The sequence below is a fragment of the Panthera onca genome, chromosome E1 (genome assembly GCF_046562875.1).
Source record: "Panthera onca isolate mPanOnc1 chromosome E1, mPanOnc1 haplotype 2, whole genome shotgun sequence".
NCBI lineage: Eukaryota > Metazoa > Chordata > Mammalia > Carnivora > Felidae > Panthera > Panthera onca.
In genome coordinates this window covers 50,938,894-50,964,992 of record NC_138352.1, presented here as the reverse complement: position 1 = coordinate 50,964,992, position 26,099 = coordinate 50,938,894, and the positions used below count along the sequence as shown (strand labels likewise).

General features: G+C 42.6%; 1 protein-coding gene across 3 annotated transcripts in view; it reads right to left on the bottom strand.

The window, feature by feature from the left end:
* CA10 (carbonic anhydrase 10 (inactive)) overlaps positions 1-26,099 on the bottom strand; it is a 492,279-nt gene that overhangs the window by 101,678 nt on the left and 364,502 nt on the right. For all 3 annotated transcript variants that reach the window (XM_060646444.3, XM_060646443.3, XM_060646442.3), the window contains exon 5: positions 990-1,175. In XM_060646444.3, coding sequence (XP_060502427.1) covers positions 990-1,175 — 186 coding nt within the window. The remainder of the gene's footprint in view (positions 1-989; positions 1,176-26,099) is intronic.

The following is a 26,099-nucleotide window of genomic DNA, read 5'->3' as shown; positions in this document are numbered from 1 at the left end:
TTTTTAAACCTTTGTATCCCTGATATCTAGCAGAGTGCCTAGGCAGATTCTCAGTTGACCCACTTTGAACAGTCATTAAAATATGGCCACTGGACTCATTAAAGTTGGGTTCCCTTTCTCAGTGTATGGTCTTGCTATATTAAAAACAAAGAGAGTTCTAGAAATGATGTTGACTGAAAACAAAATTAAAAAGACCAAGTCGATAATGAGACACCTACTTCTGCTATTTCAAAGCTTTCTTGACATCGGTTACTGAGGACTTTGAAACAGAACATAGTTACAGGATATTTAGCATATAAGCACCCCGATCCCTAGCTGATAACCACCCTCAAGCGTAAGAGAAATTAAATGGGACAAATTAACTACACCCCACTTGTCAAGATGTCAGATGACATGTGTTTAAAGTACAACTTTCATCCTATAATTGAACCTGGTTTGGCTCACTGCTGTGGCCTGAACTCTCTCTGGGTTGATGGCGGAACACAGTGATACTCACCATTAATGGTGGCATACAATGACATTTCCAATCTGTAGAAAGTCAGGCAGACTATTTAGTTGTCTGACATTTGTTTCACGGTACATTATAGTTTTGTGCAAATAAGACCCAGTCTGCCAGAAGGGAGAATTATGGAAGCCATGCTCTCATATGGGAGCATAGCTGATGGTCCAGATAGGTGTGAGGGAAAGTGTGCATGAAAGGTGAGGGTCTGGGGTTAAAATGATGCTCCAGATATACTGTAGGGCATGAGGCATGAGAGGGGCACCAATGTCTCAGAATGAAATGCCCAGTTTCATTGTGGACTTTCCTGGAAAACACTGGAAGCACGTTTATAGGCTTCGCAAAAGACAGATGGAGAAAGGAGGCACTGACCTTCTCATTGCACAGATTTAAATGAAAGCTTTCCATCTGTTATCCCACCTTGGATATAAATAGGCACCAAACCTTATTAATTGGCACTCAGCTATAGTACTTCAACAGCCCCACATACCTCCCCAGAGAAGGCTTGTCCGTTGAGGAGGTGCTCCGACCCTTGGCTGTCCTCACTCCCAAAGTGTAGTCGGATCTCCTCCAGCCGGTGGCTGTATGTCATGGGCCCTCCTGATATGTTAACCAAGTGCTCCTTGTCCAGGCGCAGGGACACATGTCTTCCAGTGTTGTACATGGTCCCGCTCACCTGCAAGGCAATGTGCAACAGGTCAAGCAAGGCTCTCTTCCCATTTCTCAACAAACCCAGCATGGTCCTTAGACCATGCCTTTTGCCTCCCCTGGATGGGAACACATTAGGTTAAGTCCACATGTGGAGAATGGAGCATCAGTCTCCTGGGGAGCATTCCTGCCCTACTTACCTTACATGTTACTTACCGTGAGGTATAAACCACATCTATGATCACATGATAATTTATAAATTTGAGGTATGAACTCAATGGAGACCTCAGCAACTGTGACTAATATTTAGGACACTGAACCTCATAAAAAATATAACTTGTTGCTCTTAACGACAGGGGTTGGCGAGGATGTGGAGAAAGAGGAACCCTCTTGCACTGCTGGAGGGAATGCACACTGGTGCAGCCACTATGAAAAACAGTTTGGAAGTTCCTCAAAAAGTTAAAAATACAGCTACCCTACGATCCAGCAATCACACTACTGGGTATTTACCCAAAGAATACCAAAACACTAATTCAAAGGGATACATGCACCCCTATGTTTACAGCAGCATTATTTACAATAGTCAAACTATGGAAGCAGCCCAAGTATCCATTGATAGATGAATGTACCAAAGAAGATGTGGTACAAATGTACAACAGAATATAACTCAGCCATAAAAAAAAAAAAGAAATCTTGCCATCTGCAACAACGTGGACGGAGCCAGAGACTATGATGCAAAGCAATATAAGTCAGTCAGAGAAAGACAAATACCGTATGACTTCACCCAAATGTGGAATTTAAGAAACAAAACAAACGAGCAAAGGAAGGAGGGAGAGAGAGAGAGAGAGGGAGAGAGAGAGAGAGAGAGAAACCGAGAAACAGACTCTTAACTATAGAGAACAAACAGATGATTACGAGAGGGGGTGGGGGATGGGTGAAACGGGTGATGGGGATTAAGGAGTGTGTGTGTCATGAGGAGCACCAAGTGATACATGGAATTGTTGAATCCCTATCTTGTGCACCTGAAACTAGTATTACGCTGTATGTTCACTATGCTGGAATTAAAATTAAAACTTCCAAAAATAACTTGCCACTCTTACCATAAATATTTGGAATGTAGAGATACTGTGAAAGGTAAGATCTCAGGTGTGACACACTGGAGAAAGCTAGAGATGCCACAAAGGCCAAATGAGAGACAAGGATATCACAATGGGTAAAAAGGAGCAACCCTAGTGGGAGGCTGAAGGCTATGGTCTGAAGTCTCCAGTGTGCTGCCCAGTGTGTCTGTTAGGTCCCTCTCCTGCCCCTGCCACCAGACGCTGCACAGAATGTGAGTGCTGATGCCTTCTCAGAGCTTGGGAACCCAGTGCTAAGCTAAAGAAGTTAATATAAGCTCCCTATTTCCCTTCTTCACTTCTGATTCTGTCTTGCTTCAGCCTCTCCAGCTGCTCACCTTACTGCTTTGTGTTCTTTTTCCCTTTTCCCTCCTTGAATTTGATATTCAGCTTCATTTTCTTAACTTAGCACCTCTCAATACTTGATCCGATAACCTTGATTCCCACCTGTGACTCTACTGCCTTAGTGCCCTGCGTCGACATAGCTCTCGGAGCAGAATGAAGCTTAAAGGAGACTTTGAATGGGTCTGAATGGAGCGCTTCTGGGCCCTCAGAGGCTGAGATAATTGGATTTTCTTCCTGCTTACTCTGACTCCTTTGGGCCTAGCTTTCTGCCCTAGGGATTCCTTAAGGGCTTCATGTAATGTCTGATACCTTCACTAGTCACAATTTTCATATATTTTCTCTACAGAACCATACTTACCTGCCCCTCAACCTTTCTGACATTAGCCTTGTGAATAATCAGATGGGTTTGTAGATTGCTCACTGTGTAGTAATGTCAACTAAATACTCCATTGACTCATTATTCTGCTATTTTGCTGTATGGTGGAGCTCATGTGACTGGTGTTGGCCATGGATTGTGAGGAGACATGACGAACATCACTTCCAGGGTGAAACAGTGAAAAATATATGCACACGTCTCCAGTCTCTCTCTCTCCCTGCTACACCAACCCCTGGGGCTATGTGGAAAGATGTAAATATGCTGAAGGTACAAGATGGAGCTCATGTCAGCATTGGAAGCTGGAAGATGAAAAGGCAGATTGCAAAAATGAGCAGAATTTTCCCCTCCCTGTAACTGCACTCTTTACAGTATGACTCTGTAGCTGCTCCCATCGAGATAGGGGTCTACTTCTCCACCTCTTAACTCTGGGCTGGCCTTGTCACTTGCTTTGGCCAACAGTGGATATAACGTGTGCTCCGAGAAGAGGCCTTTGGGGTTCTTGCATATTTTCTCACTCCTTCTTGGAACGTTGAGACCACCACATAAACAGGCCTGGGCTAGCCTGCTGGAGGGTGACATGACACTGAAGAGAGTCATCCTAGGAGAAGCCATCTTAGACTGGCCATTCCATGGCTGACCTGTCAGCTGACTGCTCCAGCCAAGGTCAGCTTAGCCTGGCCCAGACCAGAAGAACTTCCCACAGACCCACAGACTTGGAACCTAATTAACAGGTGTTTTCTAAGTGCCTAAGTTTTGGAGGTAGTTTGTTATGTATCAAAAGCTAACTAATACACACTAAAGCAATGATCTTCCCTGTCCTGAATCTGGAACTATTAACAGAAACTCTGTTGAGTGCCTGGCAGTATGGAGTACCTGAACTGGAAAGTCACATGGGGGCCAGAGACTCAGCCTGCTAGGTATCTGAAGGTCAGACAGAGAGAAAAGAGAGAGAAACAGATGTACCAACAGCAACAGAGGAAACCATGCACCGAGACAGAACAACTACTTGACCTTCAGAAACCTTTTCCCCTCCTTGTTTGCGGTTCCTTCATGAGGCCTGAGCTGCATTTTCTCAGATATTTTACATCTCACCAATAAATTTATTTTTTCTCAAGTTCTCCATTCTTTGTAACCAAATAACCCCTGTCAAAAATAAATGTATATGTAGTCGATACGAGATCATAAGAACTTGTCTTTTTTTCATGTCCCAGTTCGTGATTTTTTTTGCAGTAAAATGGTTAGATAGGTTTGTGTTTGACTCTGCATTCATCGTTAAGTAAAATTTACTTTTTCTAAAATTAAGATAATATACAGATATTTTGTATAGTTAGAAAGATATAGAATGGCTCAAGGAAATAAATTCAGTAGAATTCCACAATTACCTCATATTTTGGTATATATATTCTTCATACTTATATATTTCCACTCATATTTTGGTATATATATCCTTCATACTTATAACTATATATACCCATATTTTAACAGGATCAGTTTATGGCTGTGTCTGTATATTCAGATAAGTGATTTTTCATACACATGTATATATGAGTTTGTGTACATAAATACATATTATTATTATAATATGTAAGTATAACATCAAGATATTAACACTATAGTATAATATATATTTAATATATATTTATTACATTCATATATCAATTATAATTGTATTAATATATAAATAATATACTATAATATTTAGTGTATATATTAATTATATTGATTACAGTATTGATATTACTATATTATATTAATTATAGTAATTGCATATTAATATATGATATGCTATACCATAATAGACAAATGTCATATTTAATATGTAAATAAATATTATATATAATTATTGCATATATTTTACATGCACAAATAATTATATACATATTATATATACAAACATATTATGTATTACTTAACAATATATACATATCACATGTTATTATATATATTATATAAGTATATATAATTTTCACAAACATGAATATTTCCAGGTTATGAACCTGTTGTTCTGTATTATCACTTTGAATTGGTTGCATAATACTCCACTGCAAAAAATACATAACTTATTGTTGAATCTTATAGTCTTTTCACTTTTTCACGATTGCAAAAATAGATTTGCAATGAACCTCCTTGTGGATAAATATTTTTACTAATCTAGGGACATTTCACTTGGCAAATTCTGGGTCAAATGGTGTACACACGATTACAGTGCTTACTATCCATTGCCAAAGCCATCTACTATGGAGAGTAGATCCCACAGAGCAGAGCTGGATCCCTAGAATTCTCTTCAAATGATACGGAGAACAGAAGCATGAGATTCAACCGGTAACACCCCTGGGCACCTATGTATGTGAGGCAGAGTAAGAGGAACTGCTCTGAATTCTTAGAGGCTATATGCTCTGTCCCAGCAGGCAAGTATCTAGGGCCTTCCTGCACTTCTAGAAATATTTCCATCTGTGTCTGTCTCATGTTCCTAAGTAAACTGTTGCACATTGAAATAAGGCAGGGACCATGCTGCATGCCTGTCTGCATTGTCCCAGGACTTAGAAAACATTGGCACATAGCAGGTGGAAGAATCAAGGACTCTTGATTCAAGAATCAAGTCAAAAGATTCCCAGACTGCCTCTTGGTGACCTTGGGAGGATCAGTTAATTTCCTGAAGCCTCAGTTTCCCGAAATGTAATGTAGAGATAAGAAAATCTCCCCTATAAAAACGGGAGATAGAAAACTATAATGCATACAGAAAACAAACATCAAAACGACAGAAGTAAATCCTTCCTTATCAGTAATTACTTTAAATGTAAGTCGATTCCACTTCTATGAGGAACCTAGAGTAGTCAGAATCGTAGAGACAGAAAGGAGAATGGTGGCTGCCAGGGGCTGGGGGGAGAGGAACAGGGAGTTAGTGCTTCATGGGCAGAGTCAGTTTTGCAAGATGCAAAGAGTTCTGGAGATTAGGTGGTGGTGACGGTTGCACGACAAAGTGAATGTACTGAATGCCACTGAAATGTATACAGAAGAATGGTTACTATGGTAATTTTATACGTGTATTTGACCACAGTAAAAAGTAATTGGGGAAGAATTCCCTCCTGAGCTCTGAGAATGAAATAAATAATACCTGTAACAGCCCAACATTTTCATTCTCTTCCTTCCCTCCCTTTTGACTGATGCATGGGCACCTCTCGGATGTGGAGGGACCCCTGCTGATCTTCCCCACTTCCCAGGGCCTGGTGGAATACAGCTTTGCTTGCAAAACATCACACTGAAGGACTTCCACTGACTTCTGCTCTGTGATGCTTCACTTGCCCCTCATTTTGGATTTTAACGCTCCAGGGGGCGAGGAAGCATCCAGGATCATTAAAAAAATTGTTTTTTAATGTTTATTTATTTTTGAGAGAGACAGAGACAGAATGCGAGTGGGTTAGGGGCAGAGAGAGAGGGAGACACAGAATCGGAAGCAGGCTCCAGGCTCTGAGCTGTCAGCACAGAGCCCGACACGGGGCTTGAACTCACGAGCTGTGAGATCATGACCTGAGCTGAAGTTGGACACTCGACCGACTGAGCCACCCAGGTGGCCCCCCCGGATCATTTTAAAGGCCACAAAGCAAACACAAAACGGGGGTAATCAGGAGTAAATAAGCCACGGTACCTTCCAGTTCCTCCACTCTTCTCCCCTACTCCTTCTGCTTACACTGCTTTATCTTCATTCATTCACTCATTCCTCTTGTTAGTTATTCAGAAAATAATCAATGCCTCTAACTGTGTGCTAGGAGCTGAGGCTGGCATGGGGAGCGAAACCAGGTACAGTTCCTGCCCTCATAGAGCTCACACTCTCCACCATGTAGAGACCAGAGTGGAGGAGGGAAGTCATGGGGAATCCATAGGAAACTCTCCCATTTGCCTATGCGTTGTTCCAGATAGATGCAACACTCCCTCGTCCCCACCCTTTTCCCTAGACACTGAAATAACATTAATTTGTATTAATCAAAAAAAGCTGTGTAACCAGGGTATGGTTTGTTGCACTTTAATTTAAAAATAAAGGCTTGACAACATTATGTATGATATCTAATGGTACATCTGCACTGTAGTAATTAACATTGCAATGGTGCTATTTTAACTGGAATGCTAATTACAGTGTTTCCAATGAACTACTTTGGTGCAGGGCATGTTAGAAAAAGTTGTCTCACGCAGACCAGGAAGCAGAGCAGAGCTGCATAGAAAAGTTGAAGCAGCAGGGGAGATCCCGGTTGCCTCTGGCTGCCTCCTGGTTCTCCTGTACGTTTTATTTTAATCCACTGCAAAATGAGGCTAGAGGTGGAAGTGATAATCATTTTGCAAGTGAGGGAAGTGAGTGCGGTTGCTGAAGGCTCGGTGACTTATCTGGGGTCACACAACTGGTGGTGGTGGCAAAGCTAGGTCTTCCGGATTCCAAGTCTAATAGTCTTGATGTGAGCAAATGTGAGCCTCTCAGCCCATTTCAGAGGGAAGCTAGCTATGCTGGGATTTTGATTTCTCCTCCAGTCTGTAAATGCAGGGCTTAGGCAGGTGCAGAGACAGCGAGATTCTTTTTTTCAGGAAAATAGGGGCCTGGAGTGAACACTTTGCTGCTGAAGTTCTTCCCGGGAGGAGACCTGGAGAAATCTGAAGGTCAGGGAAGTCCCTTGATTTCCTCCTCTGCAGGCATTTACACTGGTTTGAGACAGGGTGGAGCTATATGTGTTGAATGAAGCAGGTGACAGGTGTTCCACAGAGAGGCCTGTCAAGAGTGTATGTCACTCAGTATTATCTTGATAACTTGAAAACCTCTAAAAGCCATGTGTTCTTTTGCAAAACAAAACAAAACAAAAAACAAAAAAAACACAACAAAACAACAAAACAAAACAAAACAAAACAAAAAAACAAAAAAAAAACCCTCAGGTTATTCATTTTGTAAAATTGGATGTCTTCATATAGCAAATACAGAGATTTGTAGCAGCTCATGATTGGCCAGGTCCTGTTATTAATGGGCTCATCTCTTTTATTTTGATGGCACTGCTGTGTTAGAGGGAAATAAATTCAGTCAGTATGTTTTGGGGGTAAGGAGAAGTTTGATTCTTTGACAGTCAGTGATGATCTTATTCACAATAGCCGCCATCTTGGTTTGAACTCCTATTTGGTGTCAGATACCATGCTAAGTTCTGAACCTGAACTTAATCAATTATCACAGTGTATCCCTCACCAAACCCAGCAGCAAACAAGTATGGTACTTAGACCCATGCCATTTGCTTCCCCTTAGATGAGAAGATATTGGGCTCACCCCACTTGTGGAGTGGAGGCCTCCCACTCCTTCCAGGCCCCTATGGTGATTTTCCACCAAAAGGCAAACAGCCCATCAGTTGGGGAGCTGGGGCTTGGCCCCACATACTTCTGGCTCTAAAGCCTGTACTTTTAGCTGCTGGAGATTATTAAATTGCACAGCTGACTACCTTAGCAATATGACAGGTCTTCTTTAAATATGAGTTGATAGTGTAGGAACCCCACAGTGGTTGAGAGCTGAGGGTGTTTGGGATTGTTTATTGTATTAGTTAGAGTTCTCCAGAGAAAAGGAATCAGTAAGATATAAATGGGAAGTCCAAATTCTGTAGGGTGGGCTTCAGGCTGGAGAACCAGAGAAGAGCCACTGCTGTAGCTTAAGTCCAGAGGCCGTCTGCCACAGAATTCCTTCTGGCTCCGGGATGCCCAGTGTTTTGTTCTAATCTGGTGTTCATCTGATTGGGTGTACCTACCCACATTATGGAGTGCAATCTGATATATTCCAAGTCCACTGATTTAAAAGTTTGTCTCATCCAAAAACACCCTCACAGAAACATCCAGAATAATGTTTAACCAAATATCTGGACACTGTGGCCCAGCCAAATTAACATGTAAAATTAACCATCACATTTATCTTAACCAAACAGTCATGCTGATACTATACCAACACATTGGTATATGGAATAAATATATCTTTTACATTCACATAATTTAAAAATTCAGCTGTCCTAAACTGTTCAACAAACCTCAGTCACATGGAAGGAGAGCCACTTTGAAATAATGTATGTCTGAATTACAGAAGAATTGTAAAGGAAAGCTTTGTCAAAAGCTATGTGCACAACAAGGTAAATTTATCCTTAAGTCTGGAAGGGAATTCAGAGACAATTCTGGTGTAAGTCCCTCTTGTTTAACTTCCTATTTCCAGATTGGAAAAAAAAAGAGAGGAAGTATATATATTTTTAAAGACCCAATTCACAAAATAAACATATAGAAGATTTTTTGGTTTAATGGAGATCACACCTATAGGGTTGATGTTAGTTGAGGACAGCTAAGCATAAGTAAACCTTACCTTCAGAAATTCCAAAAGGTTCAAGAAGCAGTTACTTGCTTGGTGTGATAGAAAGCTCGTGTGAGATTTCCTTTATATGCTCTCTCGAGGCGGCCTGACCTGAATCTCCTCTAATATACTCAAAAATAATTCCCTACAGCTTAAATGGAAGTGTTAACACTACAAATGGTGTCTCTGAGAGGAAACAGAATCCCAATTGTGTAAAAGGAAGAGATGACCATGTTACTTGCATAAAAGCTACAGCATTCTCAATGCAGTTCATTAAGAAAGGCAGGAGGAATGCCCCGCGAATTCTGAGGACTGGGTCGGATGCTGTGCCAATGTTTTCAAAAGTTTTAATTCCAGTGTAGTTGACATACAGTGTTATCTCAGTTTCAGGTGCAAGTATAGTGATTCACCAATTCTATACAACACCCGGTGCTCATCACCACAAGCACACTCTGTAACCCGCTTCACCTGTTTCACCCATCCCCTCACCCACCTCCCCGCTGGTAACCATCAGTTTGTTCTCTATAGTGAAGAGTCTGCTTTTTGGTTTCTCTCTCTCTCTCTCTGTTTTCTTCTTTGCTGATTTGTTTTGTTTCTTAAATTCCACGTATGAGTGAGATTCTATGGTATCTGTTTTTCTCTGACTAGCTTATTTCGCTTAGCATTATCCTTTCTAGCTCTGTCCCTGGTGTTGCAAATGGCAACATTTCACTATTTTTTGTGGCTGAATAATATTCCATCACGCACACACACACACACACACACACAAACACACACACCTTCTTTATCCATTCATCTATCGATGCTTTACTGCTTCCATAGTTTGGCTGTCATGAATAATGCTGCTATAAACATAGGGGTGCATATATCTAATAAGTGTTCTCATATTCTTTGGGTAAATAGCCAGCAGTAAGATTGCTGGATCATAGGGTAATTCCATTTTTCATTTTTTGAGGAACCTCCATACTGTCTTCCACAGTGGCTACACTGGTTTACATTCCCACCAACACAGCTGTGACACTTTTTAGATCAGGAAACTCGGTACAGATAGGCTAAGAACTCCACCCAAGGGAAGCAAGTAAGGGAACTACAGCTCAAAAGAAGCCTTGATGATCCAAAGTTCATGGTCGTCCAACTGTCTCAGAGAGCAACTTCAAAACCACCAATGAGAGGCTGCAGTCCGTTTCTTGTGACCCTGTAAATTTCAGAAATTTCATAATGGCAATTTTATTTATTTATTTTAGAGTTGGCGTATGAGCTCTCTTCACTCATAATGCAGGAGTGTTGGCATTCTTGCCTTTAAAATACAGTCTTACTCAGCAGATTATCTACTATAATATGAGTGAACACAATAGGCTAATGGATATTGCCATAATATCCACAATAAAAGTTGTGACTATATATATTTTAGGCCTTATACTTATTCCTTCACATACATTATCTTGTTTAATCCTTACGCTGCCCATGTGAGGAAGGTATTATTATCCATATTCTACAGAGAAGGAGATGGAGGTTCAAAGAGGTTCAAAGGGGTTCAGTGACTCCTAACTATAGCTCCAGAGTTAGAAATTGGCAGAGACAGAATTCCAGCCCACGCCTGTTTTTTTTTTCAAAAATTTTTAAACGTTTATTTATTTTTGAGAAACAGAGAGAGACAGAGCAGGAGCGGGGGAAGGGGAGGGAGAGAGGGAGAGAGAGAGAGAGAGAGAGAGAGAGAGAGAGAGAGAGAGAGAATCTGAAGCAGGCTCCAGGCTCTAAGCTGTCAGCACAGAGACCGATGTGGGGCTCGAACCCAGGAACTGTGAGATCATGACCTGAGCTGAAGTTGGGTGCTCCATCGACTGAGCCACCCAGGGGCCGCCAGCCCAGGCCTATTTGGTTCCAAGTTCTACAGCTCTTGAAAGAGAAATCCGGAAGTTGATAAGAAAGAGCTTTGGGGAAATCCCATAGCTTATAAGTAGCTTCTGGGATCAAGGATAAACTGTTAAAGCCCAAATATGGTATCCCCATGGATATGCCAGAATGGGTTCAATTTGGCTAGTCCTAGCCTGAATACCCTTGGTGATTTCTTCTTCTTCTTTTCTTTTTTTAAGTTTATTTATTTATTTTGAGAGAAAGGGAGAGAAAGAGGGCAGAGACAGAGGGAGAGAGAGAATCCAAGAAGGCTTTGCACCATCATCACAGAGCTTGATGTGGGGCTTGAACCCACAAACCATGAGATCATGACCTGAGCTGAAATCAAGTGTGGGACGCTTAACCTATGGAGATACCAAAGCACCCCTACCCTTGGTTGTTTCTAGACCCAGAACGGCAGGGAAAATCCCAGCCCCTATTTGCCGGGGGTTGAGAGATGGGTTACACCTACCTATCTTATTGTTGGCTTAGCAAGTGGGTGGCCAAGCCCATAATGTTGGCTCAGTGCCTAGAAAGGTTAGTGAAGAAGGTCTGATGGCATGCTGTATAAATTAGGTGTCCTTTCATTGCAACTGAGGTTTTCTATTTTATGTCTCTGACCACTCTGCTGAGGTGTGTAATAGGTCTTCTTTGAATGTAATTAGTGAGCCTAAGAGATTTAAGAACACCACTTAGTCTGATTTCCTGTAGAGTAGCTCGAGATGCCAAAGGGCTTATTTGTAAAGGCAGGATTCAAGAAGCCAGTGGGCTGCTTGCTCCCACGGGCACTCCGGAGGCATCACTCACTTCAAGAAAATGCAACACCGCAGAAAAAACTGGAGTCAAATCATGGCTTCACTGCAGCCATAGCACATACATAGATTTGCAAAATCTGGGTACTGTGGATTCCAAAGCTAAAAGGACTTCAGAGACAAGCCTAACCTCTTCCTCAAAAAACCATAAAACTCGGACACAGAGAAGTTGAGAAGCTTATCCAGGACTGCACAGCAAGAAACTGGAAGATTCAAGACTAGAAATCAACCAACTGACAATGTTCTTTGCTCTGGGAAGCACATCTCCTTTCCCTCTTATTCTTTTGTTTTTATTTTAAATTATTTTATGCTGAGTGTACCCAAGCATATGGACTCAGAGATTCAGGGCTGGAAATGCTGGGTGTGTATATGCGAACACCATAACCCATAGAAAATTAGAGAAGATTCTGCCTGACATCTGGACATCCCATTTACATGATGTTATTCATCTGGATTCAGAGCTCTTCTCAGTGCTTTCCCAGACATTGTATGCTGTGTAGACTTCAGAGTAATAATTAGACATTGGAGGGATTAATTGTTGAGAGATGAAAGTAAAGGATATGGAGCATTAGGAAAAGGCTTTTATTTATTTATTTATTTTTTAACGCAGATTTGAAAGCAGAGGAAAAGTATTTGGATTTGGAGCTCGTGGGTTGGGGCTGTTAGGAAGGAAGTGGCTGAGATGTGGGTAAGGAAGAAAATGGAACCCGACTGGAGAGTTCTGCTTTGAGTTACCATACATGGAGTTGTGGAGGAGGGCTGAAGGAGTACTTCCAAGATCTCACCCACCACTCTCAACCCTGCAGGGCAGATAGAAGTTTCTTCCTTAGCAAGGCTAAGTTTCCTCCAATCTTTCTCTATCCTGTCCATCTGACTCAGTCTGCTTTTCCTATATGAAGAGACCAGGCTCTTGGAGTCAATGTTGAAAAACCACACGAAATGATCACATGTTCTACTTGTTATTGTATGAATCCTATTATTATTATTATTAAGAAAAAAATTAAAACTATGTACCATGGCAATAGTGACTCTTCAAATAACAGGTATGCAAATTCTATAGCGATGCTAGGCAGCATCACTGCAGTAAAGCATCTCTGGAACGTGACGGGCACTGGTGGTAATGGAGAGAGGAACAGAGAGCAGGTGTGAACAATGTTGTCTGGTCCTGTGGCTATGCCCTTTATCATTTAAAGGATAATGCCCTTTATCCTCCATTTTCCTCAAGGGAATGTATGGCAGGGGCCAACATTAGGCTAGGTATGTTCTGCCACTCATAGTTTTTGGCAATGAAACCCTTCACTTATACCTCAGCCCTGTCCAGTCTCTACCCAGGGAGGGGGACACCAGAGAATGGTGTCTGGGGTGAGTTTTTCCATTATAGTCCTGGATAGTCTTGGTATATGGGTTTTTAGATGTGAGTCCCATGTACTACTTGTCTGAGTCAGTGTTGCCAACTAATGATTTCATTAATTTAATATTATTTTACTAATTTGGGGGCACCTGGGTGGCTCAGTTGGTGGGGCATCTGGCTTTGGCTCAGGTCATGATCTCACCATTCCTGACTTCGAGCCCCATGTCAGGCTCTGTGCTGACAGCTCAGAGCCTGGAGTCTGTTTCAGATTCTGCGTCTCCCTCTCTCACTCTTCCCCGCCCACCCCCCCCAGCTTGCATTCTCTCTCTGTCTCTCAAAAATAAATAAGCAATTAAAAATTATCTTACTAATTTAACATTATGAGAAAAATTTAAATTTAATAATCTGTCTTACACGTGTCTTTCTATGCTTTATGAACATTTTAAGTCCCTACATGAAATCGGCAAGATAGGTGTGATCTTCCCATTTTCTGGATGAGAAAACTGTCACAGAGAGGGGTTATGTGACCCATCCAGCATCTCACAGCTAGTGGGTTAAAGAGTCAGAGTTTGGACAAAGACTGATTTCAAAGACAGTCTCCTGCCTCACTGTCTTTCTCCTAATCCTCCACAAGCAGGCCTTGTCTGTGTGACCCTGGGTCAATTTTGGTTTCACGAATAGTTTCCCAATCCCCCTAGTTGGACCAGCACTCTGCTTTAAATCTTAGGCTGCCAGGACTTTGAGAGCCTGCAGAGTTCCTGCCAAGCCTCTCATGGTTGGTTATCTCGGTCCAATTTTTTTTAAATTTTAATTTAATTAATTAATTAATTAATTAATTTATTTATTTTTAAAAATTTTTTTGTTACATTTATTTATTTTTGAGAGACAGAGAGAGACAGAGCACAAGTGGGGGAGGGGCAGAGAGAGAAGGAGACACAGAATCCGAAGCAGGCTCCAGGCTCCTAGCTGACAGCACAGAGCCTGACGTGGGCTCGAACTCACAAACTGTGTGATCATGACCTGAGCCGAAGTCAGACGCTCAACCGACTGAGCCACCCAGGTGTCCCTAATTTTATTTATTTTTTAAAAAAATTTTAACATTTTATTTATTTTGTGGGAGAGGGAGAGACAGAGAGCAAGCAAGTGCGGGAGGGGCAGAGAGAGACAGAGAATCCCACGCAGGCTCTGCACTGTCAGTGTAGAGCCCAATGTGGGGCTCAAACTCATGAACCCTGATATCATGACCTGAGCTGAAGCTGGACACTTAACTGACTGAGCCACCTAGGCGCCCCTGGATCCAATTTTTATGACTCTCCAAGGAGAGGTCAATTGGAAAGAACCAGAATCCAGATAGTATCCGCTGATTTCTAGCAGTACTGCCTCCATGGAAGCCTCTGTTCCTTCTGTGCACTGGGGGCCCACCTTAGTAACCTGCACTGGTTCAAGTCAAGCTGGGTTAAGCTCCCTCTTATTTATTTAAATATATTTATACATTTTGGGAAAAGATAGCTTAGGCAAGTTTGCATTTACCTTTCCCATTTCCTGCTGTATCCTCAGCACCTGAATGATGCTTAATTTCTATTTGTTGCAAAAAAAAAAAAAAAATGGACAGGATGATGCCCAGCATCATCCAGGTGCCTGTCCCCAGCTCCATCCCCCAGTCTGACTTGGTGGGTCTGAGGTGGGACTCCTCTTCCAGTTTCTCCTGATGTTCTTTTTAACCTAGGCTGTCAGATATTCAATGCTGGGGACAGGGGCACAGTAATACAGGGTAATTTTCTTTATCATTTCCCTATCCTCCAAGCTTTAATGGTTGCTTTGATAATTATAAAGACGATAGCCATTAACGCTCTCCCTAAACATGTAGTGAGCTATGAATGGATTCGTCTTCAGGCCCCTGTTTTTCCCTAAACCGTGAAAATTCAAGGTTAGGCCACCTTAATTAACACACTAAAACTTGCCTTAGGAAAGTTATTTCTAGCTTAATGTCGTTTAATTCAATCCCTGACACACAAGGCTTTAGGCAAATAACTCCCCATCTCCAGTCATTTCATCTCCAAAGAGGAAAATGCCTTTTGAGGGGAATCTGGGTGGGGGCACAATGACACATGGGTGCTAGCAAGCAGAGCACAAAGATCACCTTCTTAGCATTCCCCGCCGTGGGTGTCGCTGGTCCCACCGGTCATACTAGAATCACTGATGCCAATTTTTCAAAGACATTAGAAATAGCAAATGTTTGGGAGATAATCAGATAATAAGCCCCTTGCTCATTCCTCACATCCTCATGCCCAAGTTAATTATTCAACGTTTATCTCCCTCAGTGTCTTTGCTCTTATGGACACTTGTCCACCGTGAGCTGTGCCACGCTCTAGGACACACTCAAATGCCCACAAGGGTCAGCAGTAATGTAAATAAGTGAGACAGGCCAGGTGGGAGACAACAGGGAGTGGCGGAGACTGGGGGGCACCATTTCTTGGATATCTCTGGAAGGCTGTACAGGACACTGAGGGGGGGTGGTGGTTGCCTCTGGGGAAGAAACCAAGAGGAATCAAAAAAAGGAGGGCCAGGGGTATATGACTAACTTTTCATCTTGTGCCTTTTGCATTGTTTGAATTTTAAAAGTAAACAAAATAATTTTTAAAGAAGACAAATTTAAAATTTTGAAATAAGATGCTCTACAGACAATCACATCTCATGCTTAAATCTGGGCTATGGTACGGTGGGTATGATGTTGGACCCAGGAGCCAGTCTAGAGCAGCTGTCCATAGAGAAAGAAAGCAAGTTTACATCTGCAATTTGAAATTTTCTAATAGTTACATTAAAAAAATAATGAAATTAACATTAAGAATATATTTCATTAAAACATTTTTAAATGTTTTTATTTATTTTTGAGAGACAGAGAGAAAGAGAGACACACACACAGTATGAGTGGGGGAGGACAGGGAGAGAGGGAGACAGAATCTGAAGCAGGCTCCAGGCTCTGAGCTGTCAGCGCAGAGCCCAATGCAGGGCTCGAGCCCACGAACAGCAAGATCATGACTTGCACCAAAGTCGGATGCTCAACTGACCGAGCCACCCAGGCACCCCAAGAATATACTTCATTTGACCCAAATATCCCAAATATTATTTCAACAGGTAATCTATACAGATAATTATTAATGAGATCATTTATGTTCTTTTTTCATAGTAAATTTTTGAAACTCAGAATATATTTTGTACTCAAAACACAGGCCAATTTGATCTTGAGGCATTTCAAGTACTCAAGAGCCACATACAGTTAGTGGCTACAATATTGGACAATATAGCCTACTCCGTCTTCCTTTCTAATCTGTTTTCCCTCATGCAAACAGACCTACATGAAGGAGTGTGCCATCTGGGTAGCTGCTGAGGGTACCAGACTCTGAGGGGCACTGAACACCCCAGGAATAAATTAGGAATATAGTGCCAGTAATTTATATCTGTTACTCATTCAAGAACACAGTGCCTTATTTACTGAGGTTCTGTTTCATTTCGTTTCATTTCGTTTCCTTTCCTTTCCTTTTTCTTCTCTTCCCTTCCTTTCTCTTCTCCTTTTCCTTCCCTTCTTTCTTTGTGATTCATATCACAAATTTTGTGGGGCAACCATGCATGGGAGCAGACAAATGACAGTCTCCTGGTAGTTAGAATCTACTGACCTTGAAACCCAGTAAGGCATGGGCTAGTCCTATTTACTAGGAATGTATAACATGCCCCATTATCTAAATGACGAACCTCTTAATATTCCTCCTCAGATGTTGGATGAATCTGAAAATCATGACATAAACAGAGAAGATACATGACATGAAAGCAGGCAACCTTTTGCTCACAGGTGTATTTGTTGGGGGATCACAGAAGGATTCCCAAGTGCTTCCGGCCCACGGTTTCCTCTTTCTCCCAAGATGAGAGAGCCCCTGTTCCCATCTGGAAGGCTACTTATTCTATATTCACCAAAGCATTTCATCTTGTCATATTAAATGCAGTGCATTTGAGATTTCACATTGTTGTCCAGTCTTCACATGTTTTGCATTTCTCAGGGGCTCTGCAAGTGTCATGAATGCTTCCTGCCCAGGAAGGCAGGCTTAAGGCCATGAGCTGATAAATAAACATTGTCCCTAATCAGAATCAGAATTGGACTCTGATGCATTTGTTTTACTGGATTCATCACTGCTGCCGTGTATAAGTGCAGCGCCTAACCAGTGCAGGGTGACCATGAAAAAAGAGACCGATTTCTAGAAACAGGATGCATCCTTTCCAGAAGCAAGCAACCAAGGAAATGACATTTTCTGACTAGAGATCACATCTAGATATACTACTACGTCGACATCACTACCATCTATTGAGCTCTATGTGTCTGCCACTGGGCATGCATTAGGAACTTGATCCTTGCCACTGCCCCAGGAAGCAGCTATTTTTACGATCACTATTTTTATGAAGAAACTGAGGCTCAGCGAGGGTAAATAGGTCACAGAGCTATACGTGTCAGCGATAATGTATGAGGAAGAGCCCATGCAGACTGCACACTGAGCTGTTATTTTGGCTCTGAGGAGAGAGAAATGACTTCCATTCAGGAATGCCAGGGATGTTTCCCTCAGGAGCTGGCATTGGAAGTAGACCTCGGAGATGGGAGGATGTGGATGTCCAGAGATACCCAGGATAGAGGCCAGCATCAGCAGGGACTGGGGATGGGAAATACAGGTGGTGCAAAGGATGTGGCAGAGAGACTGTTCTGTGTTCTCGGAGTGATGGAGACTTGAGGGAGCCAGCGTGGGGGTCGCACAGGGTGTCTGTGACAGGAGGTACCAGACACCTGCTGTGGGACGCACTCCTTGCTGGTGCTTTACAAAGGTCATTGCATTTACCTTTCAGCAAAACCTGTGCAGTATGGCGCACGACCATCTCTGACTCACAAATGGGGAGAACCGGGCTCTGAGAGGTTAAATGACTTGCTGAGGTCCCCAGCCAGCGAGCAAAGGAGGGAGGATTTGAGTGCACGGCTGTCCTAGTCTTTCTGAGACAACGCAAAATCATGCTAGGAAAGGACACTTTTCCTAAGAATTAATTTCCTGCCGACACTCTGTCCTACCACACTGATTCTCCAAATTTGCCACATTTCTTTATCAGAGAGAACGCTGCCCTCCCCCCACCCCTCCAGACTGTCCACCATCACTGCCTTTGCCACCCCACCATCCCTCTTCTCCCTCTTTCCAGTCCTTGTCTGTAGGAATAAGATCTAAAAATCAGCAACCACGAAAAGCCCAACAAAATGATTAAGTAGCTGTCACCACCAACTAGAATCTCACCTTAGGGATGAGAAAATAAATACCGCAATAACCAAAACCTCGGAAATGTGTGGCTCCGTTTTATGCAACTGATATTCCATTTCATGGCTCCAAAGCAACAGTTACATCAGCCAGTCTGCATCCTTAATATGGTAAAATGCCTATGGAGGGAGGGCTGTGGAGTGTGCCTGCAGCACGGGGTGGGGGTTCTTGATTGAGGATCCTAGAATTGGCTTGCTGGGGATCCAGCATGGGCAAGCAAATGGTCCCCTTCCATCTCATCCGTGACAAACGTACTGTGTGGCTCTGAAGTTATCTGTACAATTGATCCGGCTGATATTAGGAGAGTGTATTTGCCAGAGAAGTTAGAGGAAATTAAATGCAGTGCTGTGCTCTTGTTTTCTACATGCAGAAGGCAATCTTAAACCCCAAAGGGGCCCAAAGAAATCATGTCGTCCCTTTCCAGACCCCCTCCCTGTCCTGCTTCCATCATTGTGGTCCATTGAAAACATGCACAGAATTTTATTCAGTGAGGTGACCTCATGGTGATGTTTTTGGTATGCAATTCTCCATACCTCTTTCATGGTCAAAGAACTTAAAATATTCACAGCAAACCCGTTTTTATTCATTTCTTCCAGGTGTTTACACACACACACACACACACACACACACACACACACACCCCTCAGAGGAATTCTCTTCTTCATCCCTGACACGCAATCACTCAAAAATTATAAAAAAACTTCACCTCCATAATCTGTCTCTTTCTCTCTGTCTTTATAAAGCTACTACCTCATCTTGTTCCGCCCCTTTATTTTACGCTGTCCTGTCCTGTCCTCTCCATCCTCCCCAAACATTCTGCCTAATTTAAGCCCTTATTTTACTGTATTTCCTCAAATCTCAGATGCTACAGACTGTAAAATGCACCGAGATTTTACGTCCCACCCCGAGCAGACAAAATACTACAATTGACAATCCACCGTTTGTAGAAGGCATCCCAAAGAGATGTTGAAAAACATGAAGAGAAAACGTACATCTTGAAAACTGACAGTCCAGACTATCTCAATGAGACTCTTACTGTTTCCTAACTGCTCACCCCTTCACTCTAGTCCTGGCGCAGGCCCTTGAGCTACCTCTCTTTTTCCTCTGCCTGGCAACCCCCTCTCCTCCTTGCAGGTCACCTTCTCAGGGTCCCCTGAGACTTCACATGCATGGTGTAATGTACTCCCCTGGCATTCTGAACATGCTCACGTGTAATAACACAGACACATTGCTTTTAATTATCCGCCTATGTGTTTTCCCCTTCAAAGACTATGAAGAATTTGAGGACAGGCTGTGTGTCTGTCCACCCCAATATTCCCAAATATCCCCAGTACCCGGCACAGGGCGGGTCCTCCCTGAGACTGCTGAAAAGCCGGTGGGGGCTGCGCGCCGCTGCTTGCTTCTGGGCACAGCCACTAGAGGGCAGTGTGGAACCACTCCATCACCCAGAACTGCAGTTCCCCAGAAACCTAGGTAGTAAAGGCTGAAGGAGCTGGCCTCCTGTGGGCAAGCTGGCTGAGAGCCTAGGAGGCTCTATAGCTCCAAGGGCGCCGTACCGCTCTGCAGAGTCTACTCTGAGGATGCTCCCTGCGTCTCCAGATCCCCTGCCAGCCCGCCCACTAGGAGCTTTCGCGTGGCTGCCTCAGCACATTCCTTTAACAAGAGCCAAGTGCTCTTCCCAGCTTTCCATCCTGGGTGGAAGGGGGAGGCCACCGAGAGGGAAAGAAATGCCTTCTTAGCATCCCCATCCTCCTTTCTAATAAAGACAGGCTTGCCGAGAAGGGCCTGCAGGATAATTGCTGTACTCTGAAGAACAACAGGTAGCAGCATCAATATTTGATTTTTAAAAGGTTGTGTGAACAGTTTTAAATATTAAAGATAGAGGCAAAGCCTCAGATTGCCTTTTCATCTTAGCAGTTGGAGCATTTTAAACGAAAAACGGTGCTAATGAGCAGAATAAGACTGTTGGCTCATCAAACGGTATCGGGTTGCAATAAAGCAAAATCATTTTGAGGTGGGGGGGAGGAGGCAAGGGGGGTGAAGCGGTATCTATGCCAGGGAAGTTTGCTGTTCATTATCTCCGTAATGAGAGCAAAATAATGCAACCCTGCCAAAGTAACTTTCTTCCATCTCATTGTGGGCTGTTTAGGTCCCTCAATGAGTGGTCTGGGACAGACTCTGAGGAAACCTCATAAATTAACTATCCAACTTCCTGGCTAATGAGCCCAATATGTCAATTTCCAGTGATCAAAATGATGCGATTCAATAAAGCGCAGTTCATTTTGTAAGGAAATATACTTTTAATAGGAAGAACTGTAGGGTCATGGTCCTCCCGAGATAATTATGGGCCAGAGGAATTAGAGGCATGGAGCTGTACTTACTGTCTGGAGATACCCCATGGGGTTTGTGTGGCAGATAGTGTCTTTCAGGGACAATAAACTCCTTCATTATATTTCCATTATTGCATTAATGCAGCAATCTCTGATTTACTTGTAACCAAGAAGGCTGGTTATTCCGGGAACTTGGCATTTAATGCTAATGAGCACTTGCAAGTCAGGCAGCTGTGTGTGTGTGTGTGTGTGTGTGTGTGTGTGTGTGTGCGTGCCTGCGCACGTGGATGTGTTGGGCTCAGGCAATCCAGCAAGAGAGTCAGGAACCCGGGAGGGGACTAAGGTAGGGTTCAGAGAGCTGACATGACTCAGGCCAGACAGACAGATGGGCACCTGGAAAAGTTAGAAGTGGATGGTTGAAATCACACCCGAGAAGTGGAGCTGAGGTCACCACAAGGCAAGCAGTACTAAGTGTGAGATCCAGACCTTTAGGTAAGGCAAACAGGACTCCCTTGAAAAACAGGAGTGCTGGGCGGCAAAACAGTGTAGGACCCAGGCTCAGAGGCAAGAAAGGCTGCTAGGAATTCATGCCAATCCAGAGTTTCCCATGCAGTGTAGGAAGAATTGGGTGCTTCATGGTGATGGGGCCAAGGGCAGCCCAGCACAATGGGTGTCTCTAAGAGGCTCCACCTGGATAGAGAAAGCTCCTATAAGAGCAAGGACCCCATAGGCAGGCATGTTGGAAATGCTTGATTCTGCAGTCTGTACCCAACAGCAGAAAGGCACCAATTTGGTTCTGAAGACAGAAGTAGATGGAATGAATTTCACATCTCCATGCAAGAACAGATGATTGCCTCACATGCTACCCAAACAAGTTGGGAAGCTTTGCTTTGGAGGGAAAAACCAGTTGGGAAAGAGGAGTCCCACTAGCATTCTTCAACTTGATTCCAGTGGAGTGGACAGGCGACGTAGCAGGAGACAGGACAGTTCCTGGAATCAGGCTCAAGTTCTGACTCTTCTGCTCTCAGCTGGGTGGTAGTGGGCAGGTGGCTCAATGTCTCTGAGCTGTAGTTTCCTTAACTGACATTTAATTTGCTCGGCAATCTATCTATTTCAGGGGAGATGGGAAGATAAATGAATGTGTCAGTTTGCTTCCTTTTGTTTATTTTTTATGTATTTCTCCAACACCAGAGATAAGAAAAAATATGTTACAGACAGAATCAGAATTTTTTTTCCCTTGAAGCAATTCTTATCTATAATGGGACTTACCTAGGGAAGTAAGGTTGCTGTTAATTCAAGTAACTTGGGAAAACATTCGTAAAAAAAGGATTTTTCCATGAGTCAGAGGGCTGAAATGATTATGCATTAATTAGAGGTGTTTGCTTAAGGTGAGAAATGGATTGTGCCAAGTTCAACCTTCTGCAGAGTCTTGCCAGAGGTCCCTGATGGGCAATGACTGGCAGTGCTCATCCGCTTGCCCTGTCCTTGAAACGAGACTCCTGGTTGTTCAGAAGTTGTGAGAGGTGACTTGGCAAGGATTTTCTATTAAAAAAAATAACTTTCTTTTTTTTGGCTTTTGACACTTGTCTTGGCCTTTAATTAAATTCAATTAATGGGGACTGAATATTTACTGCCTGTAAGTTTGTTTTCTATGCTCTGTCTTTTAATCATAATAATTACATAAAGAGGGTTTAATTGTGCCCAATTTTTAGAGACAAAGAAACTGAGGTTCAGGAAGGTTAAGAACTTAATTACAGGGATAGTTAGTTTGAGGACAGAGGACAGAGGACAGACAGGTCTCACATCCTTTTTTGTATTTCACCTCTTATTCTCAGTGACTTCTGGACTTGATTCTCTTCAATTTTTAAATTAACCTTTATATTTTGGAATAATTTTATTTATTTATTTATTTATTTATTTATTTTTTTTTTTAAAATTTTTTTTCAACGTTTTTTATTTATTTTTGGGACAGAGAGACACAGAGCATGAACGGGGGAGGGGCAGAGAGAGAGGGAGACACAGAATCGGAAACAGGCTCCAGGCTCCGAGCCATCAGCCCAGAGCCTGACGCGGGGCTCGAACTCACGGACCGCGAGATCGTGACCTGGCTGAAGTCGGATGCTTAACCGACTGCGCCACCCAGGCGCCCCTTGGAATAATTTTAGATTTAGAGAAAAGTTGCAAAGATAGTACAGAAACCCCTCACCCAGCTTTCCCTAATGTTGACATCTTATATCACCATTGTACATTGGTCACAACGAAGAAATGAACATTAGTACATTACTATCAACTCCACTACAGGTTTTATTTGTATTTCACCAGCTTTTCCATTTGTCTCCTTTTTCTGTTCCAGTATGCAATCCAGGATACCATACAACATTTAGGGATTCTCAGTTATAACTTGGTATTTGTTGCAACTTCATTTGGGAGGAGCTTGGCAGAGGGATAAAGTTTAAAGGCTAGCGTTTTTATAGGCTGTACCCACTTGTAAGGATATGCTCATTTTGTTGTTGTTGTTTGGTTTTGATTCCATCTTTGGTAGAGGCAGTTCTCAAAACTCCTCACAAGTGACACTTTCATTCTGGCGCAGGATTTTGGCTTGCTTGTGCATGGCTACAAAGGTTCGGGATTGAGATTCAGCTTTCAAAAGCAACCCTCCATCACTGTCTTCTCTCAAGGACAGGAAATTTTGAATCAGCTTTAGGTTTCTGCATTCACTGTGCCAAACATTCCTGAAGTTTCAACGATTGCCAATAAATAAGACAGTCCATCATCTTTAAGGCGTCAAATTTTCTGATAAATTGAATTTCATAAAATATTGCTCTATTGATCTTAATGCTCAGCTTACAACAAGGCAAGCCAGCCAGAACTGCTAGCTGGAACTTTCTGCAAGGAGGGTGTGTTGTGTACTTACATGGGCAGGGACATTTGTGAGGTCAGGGTCTCTGACTCTAAATTTTAGTTTCTGGCCCTACGTCAAACCTGAACTGATCCACAGTGACCTTCTCTCCACTGCTGCCACCTGAAGTTTTATAGTAAAATTCCACTGATGCTTACTGTGCAGAGTAGCTCTGTGAATCTGCACTGGAGCTAATACGTGCTACACGGTGAGTGTGCCCATCCGTGTTCATGCTCCCTTTCCTTCTAGAACAAAAGGAAACCGAACCAGTCTCAGAACTCAATTTTGAGGGTGATCACGATTAAAGAAAGGAAAGGGACAAAGATGAAGACAGACGACACACAAGACGAAAAAGGAAAAAAGTCAAAGTGCAGTGTTGCCCCCATGCCAGCTTTCCCAGGGCCACTCTTGAAATAGTTTGCAGTTATGTGCGGGGTTCTTTTAGAAATTAAAAAAAACACACACAAATAACATTTTCATGCTTTTATAATGACAACATGTCTTGAATGCCATCTGTTCCTGCCATTTGTTAAGGCAACTCAATGAGAAAAGAGTATTTGGATGACTAATATTTAGCCTGTTCATAGTCTTTTCATATGGGTGGACATCTTCGCTTGAGATAATATCCCAGGATCCATGGCAAAGTTTGTGGAATGGGAGAGCTGAAGGCAGGGCTTTGCCACCACTAGGCCAATTGGGTGGTTCATCCAACATTCCTTAAGCAACTACAATGTGCGAGATAGTGTGCTAGGACTAGAAAAAAAAAGGTCAAAGAGAGAGAGTCTCCTTAGGCTGGTGGAGACTGAGCTGCAAAACCATAATTATATATGAAATGTTAAGTGCCATGGAAAAGGTTTGCAAAGAATGCCATTGGAATATATAAAGAGGCCCATAAGCCAGTCTGTGTGGGTAAGTGTGTGTGTGTGTGTGTGTATTTGGGAGGCAGTGTAGGGGGAGAAAGAGGTGTTCAGGAAAGTTTCCCTGAAGAAGATAAAACCTGATCTGAGTGTAGCAGAATTGGCAGGCATCAGCTACCTGTAAAAGTGGGGGGGGGGGCGCAACCTCAAATGAACCCTATGGAGTCAACATGGCACCATCAAGGACACACATATGGTCTTCCATCTATTTTAACTGGACCAGAGACCAAGAACATCCAATATAGCTAATAGGTTAAACACTGTTTCCTGGGCATTCGCTAGTACATCCTAAAAAGCTGATCAACAAGAATTGATTGCTCAGTCCCAGAACAGTTGAAACAGAGGTGCAAGAGAAGACAATGTGGTCGATGATGGGAGGGTAGCCACAATTTCCCCTCCGGCAACTATCAAACAGCAATGTGAGGCAGTGCGTAAAATATGGGGATTCATTTGCGCTTAAGAGGCAGATAGATATATCCTATGTTAGCCTGAGGCCATGAAGTTGCTGCTTGGGTTGTGTGTGTGTGTGTGTGTGTGTGTGTGTGTGTGTGTGTTTGTTTTTATTTGCTTTTTGTTTTTTTTGTTTTTTGTTTTTGTTTTTAGTCCAGTTACTGACGGATCTGGTGCAAGAGAGCAAGACAGGCTTCCTCTCAAATTTTAAGGTTATAGCTCCATTATTCTCTTAGAGGATCAAGGTTAAACCCTTTTAAAATAACCCTTGTAGTTTTGTTTTGTTTTGTAGCACTATTTGAGAGTGCCTGTCTTTTTTTTTTTTAATGCATAGGAATGCACAGTAACCGCACATTGTAAAACTGCACCCCCTCCCCCGTCCCCCACCGAAATAAAAAGCTTTCCAGGCAAGACTTACATGTTCTCTAAATTATAGTTATCTGTGGTTGGCAGCAAATTATCACGTGTGGCTATAACACCCTGAGTTCTCTCCACATACTACAGAGGAACAAAGAATCCTAAAACAACAAAGCAAATAAGACACAAAGCCCCCAAGAGCTTGAAGGGTCACAAAATTACACAAACATTACTCCTATTATTTGCTAAACTGTATTCAATGCTTCCTCTGTGCCAGACTGTGCACTGAGCGTAATATCTCATTGAATCATAAGAGCAATCCTATGAGCTGGTATTAATATTACATTTACTTTCTGGATATGAAACAGAGGCTCAGAGAAGATAACTGACGTGAGATCACACAGCTAGATGGTAATGAAACT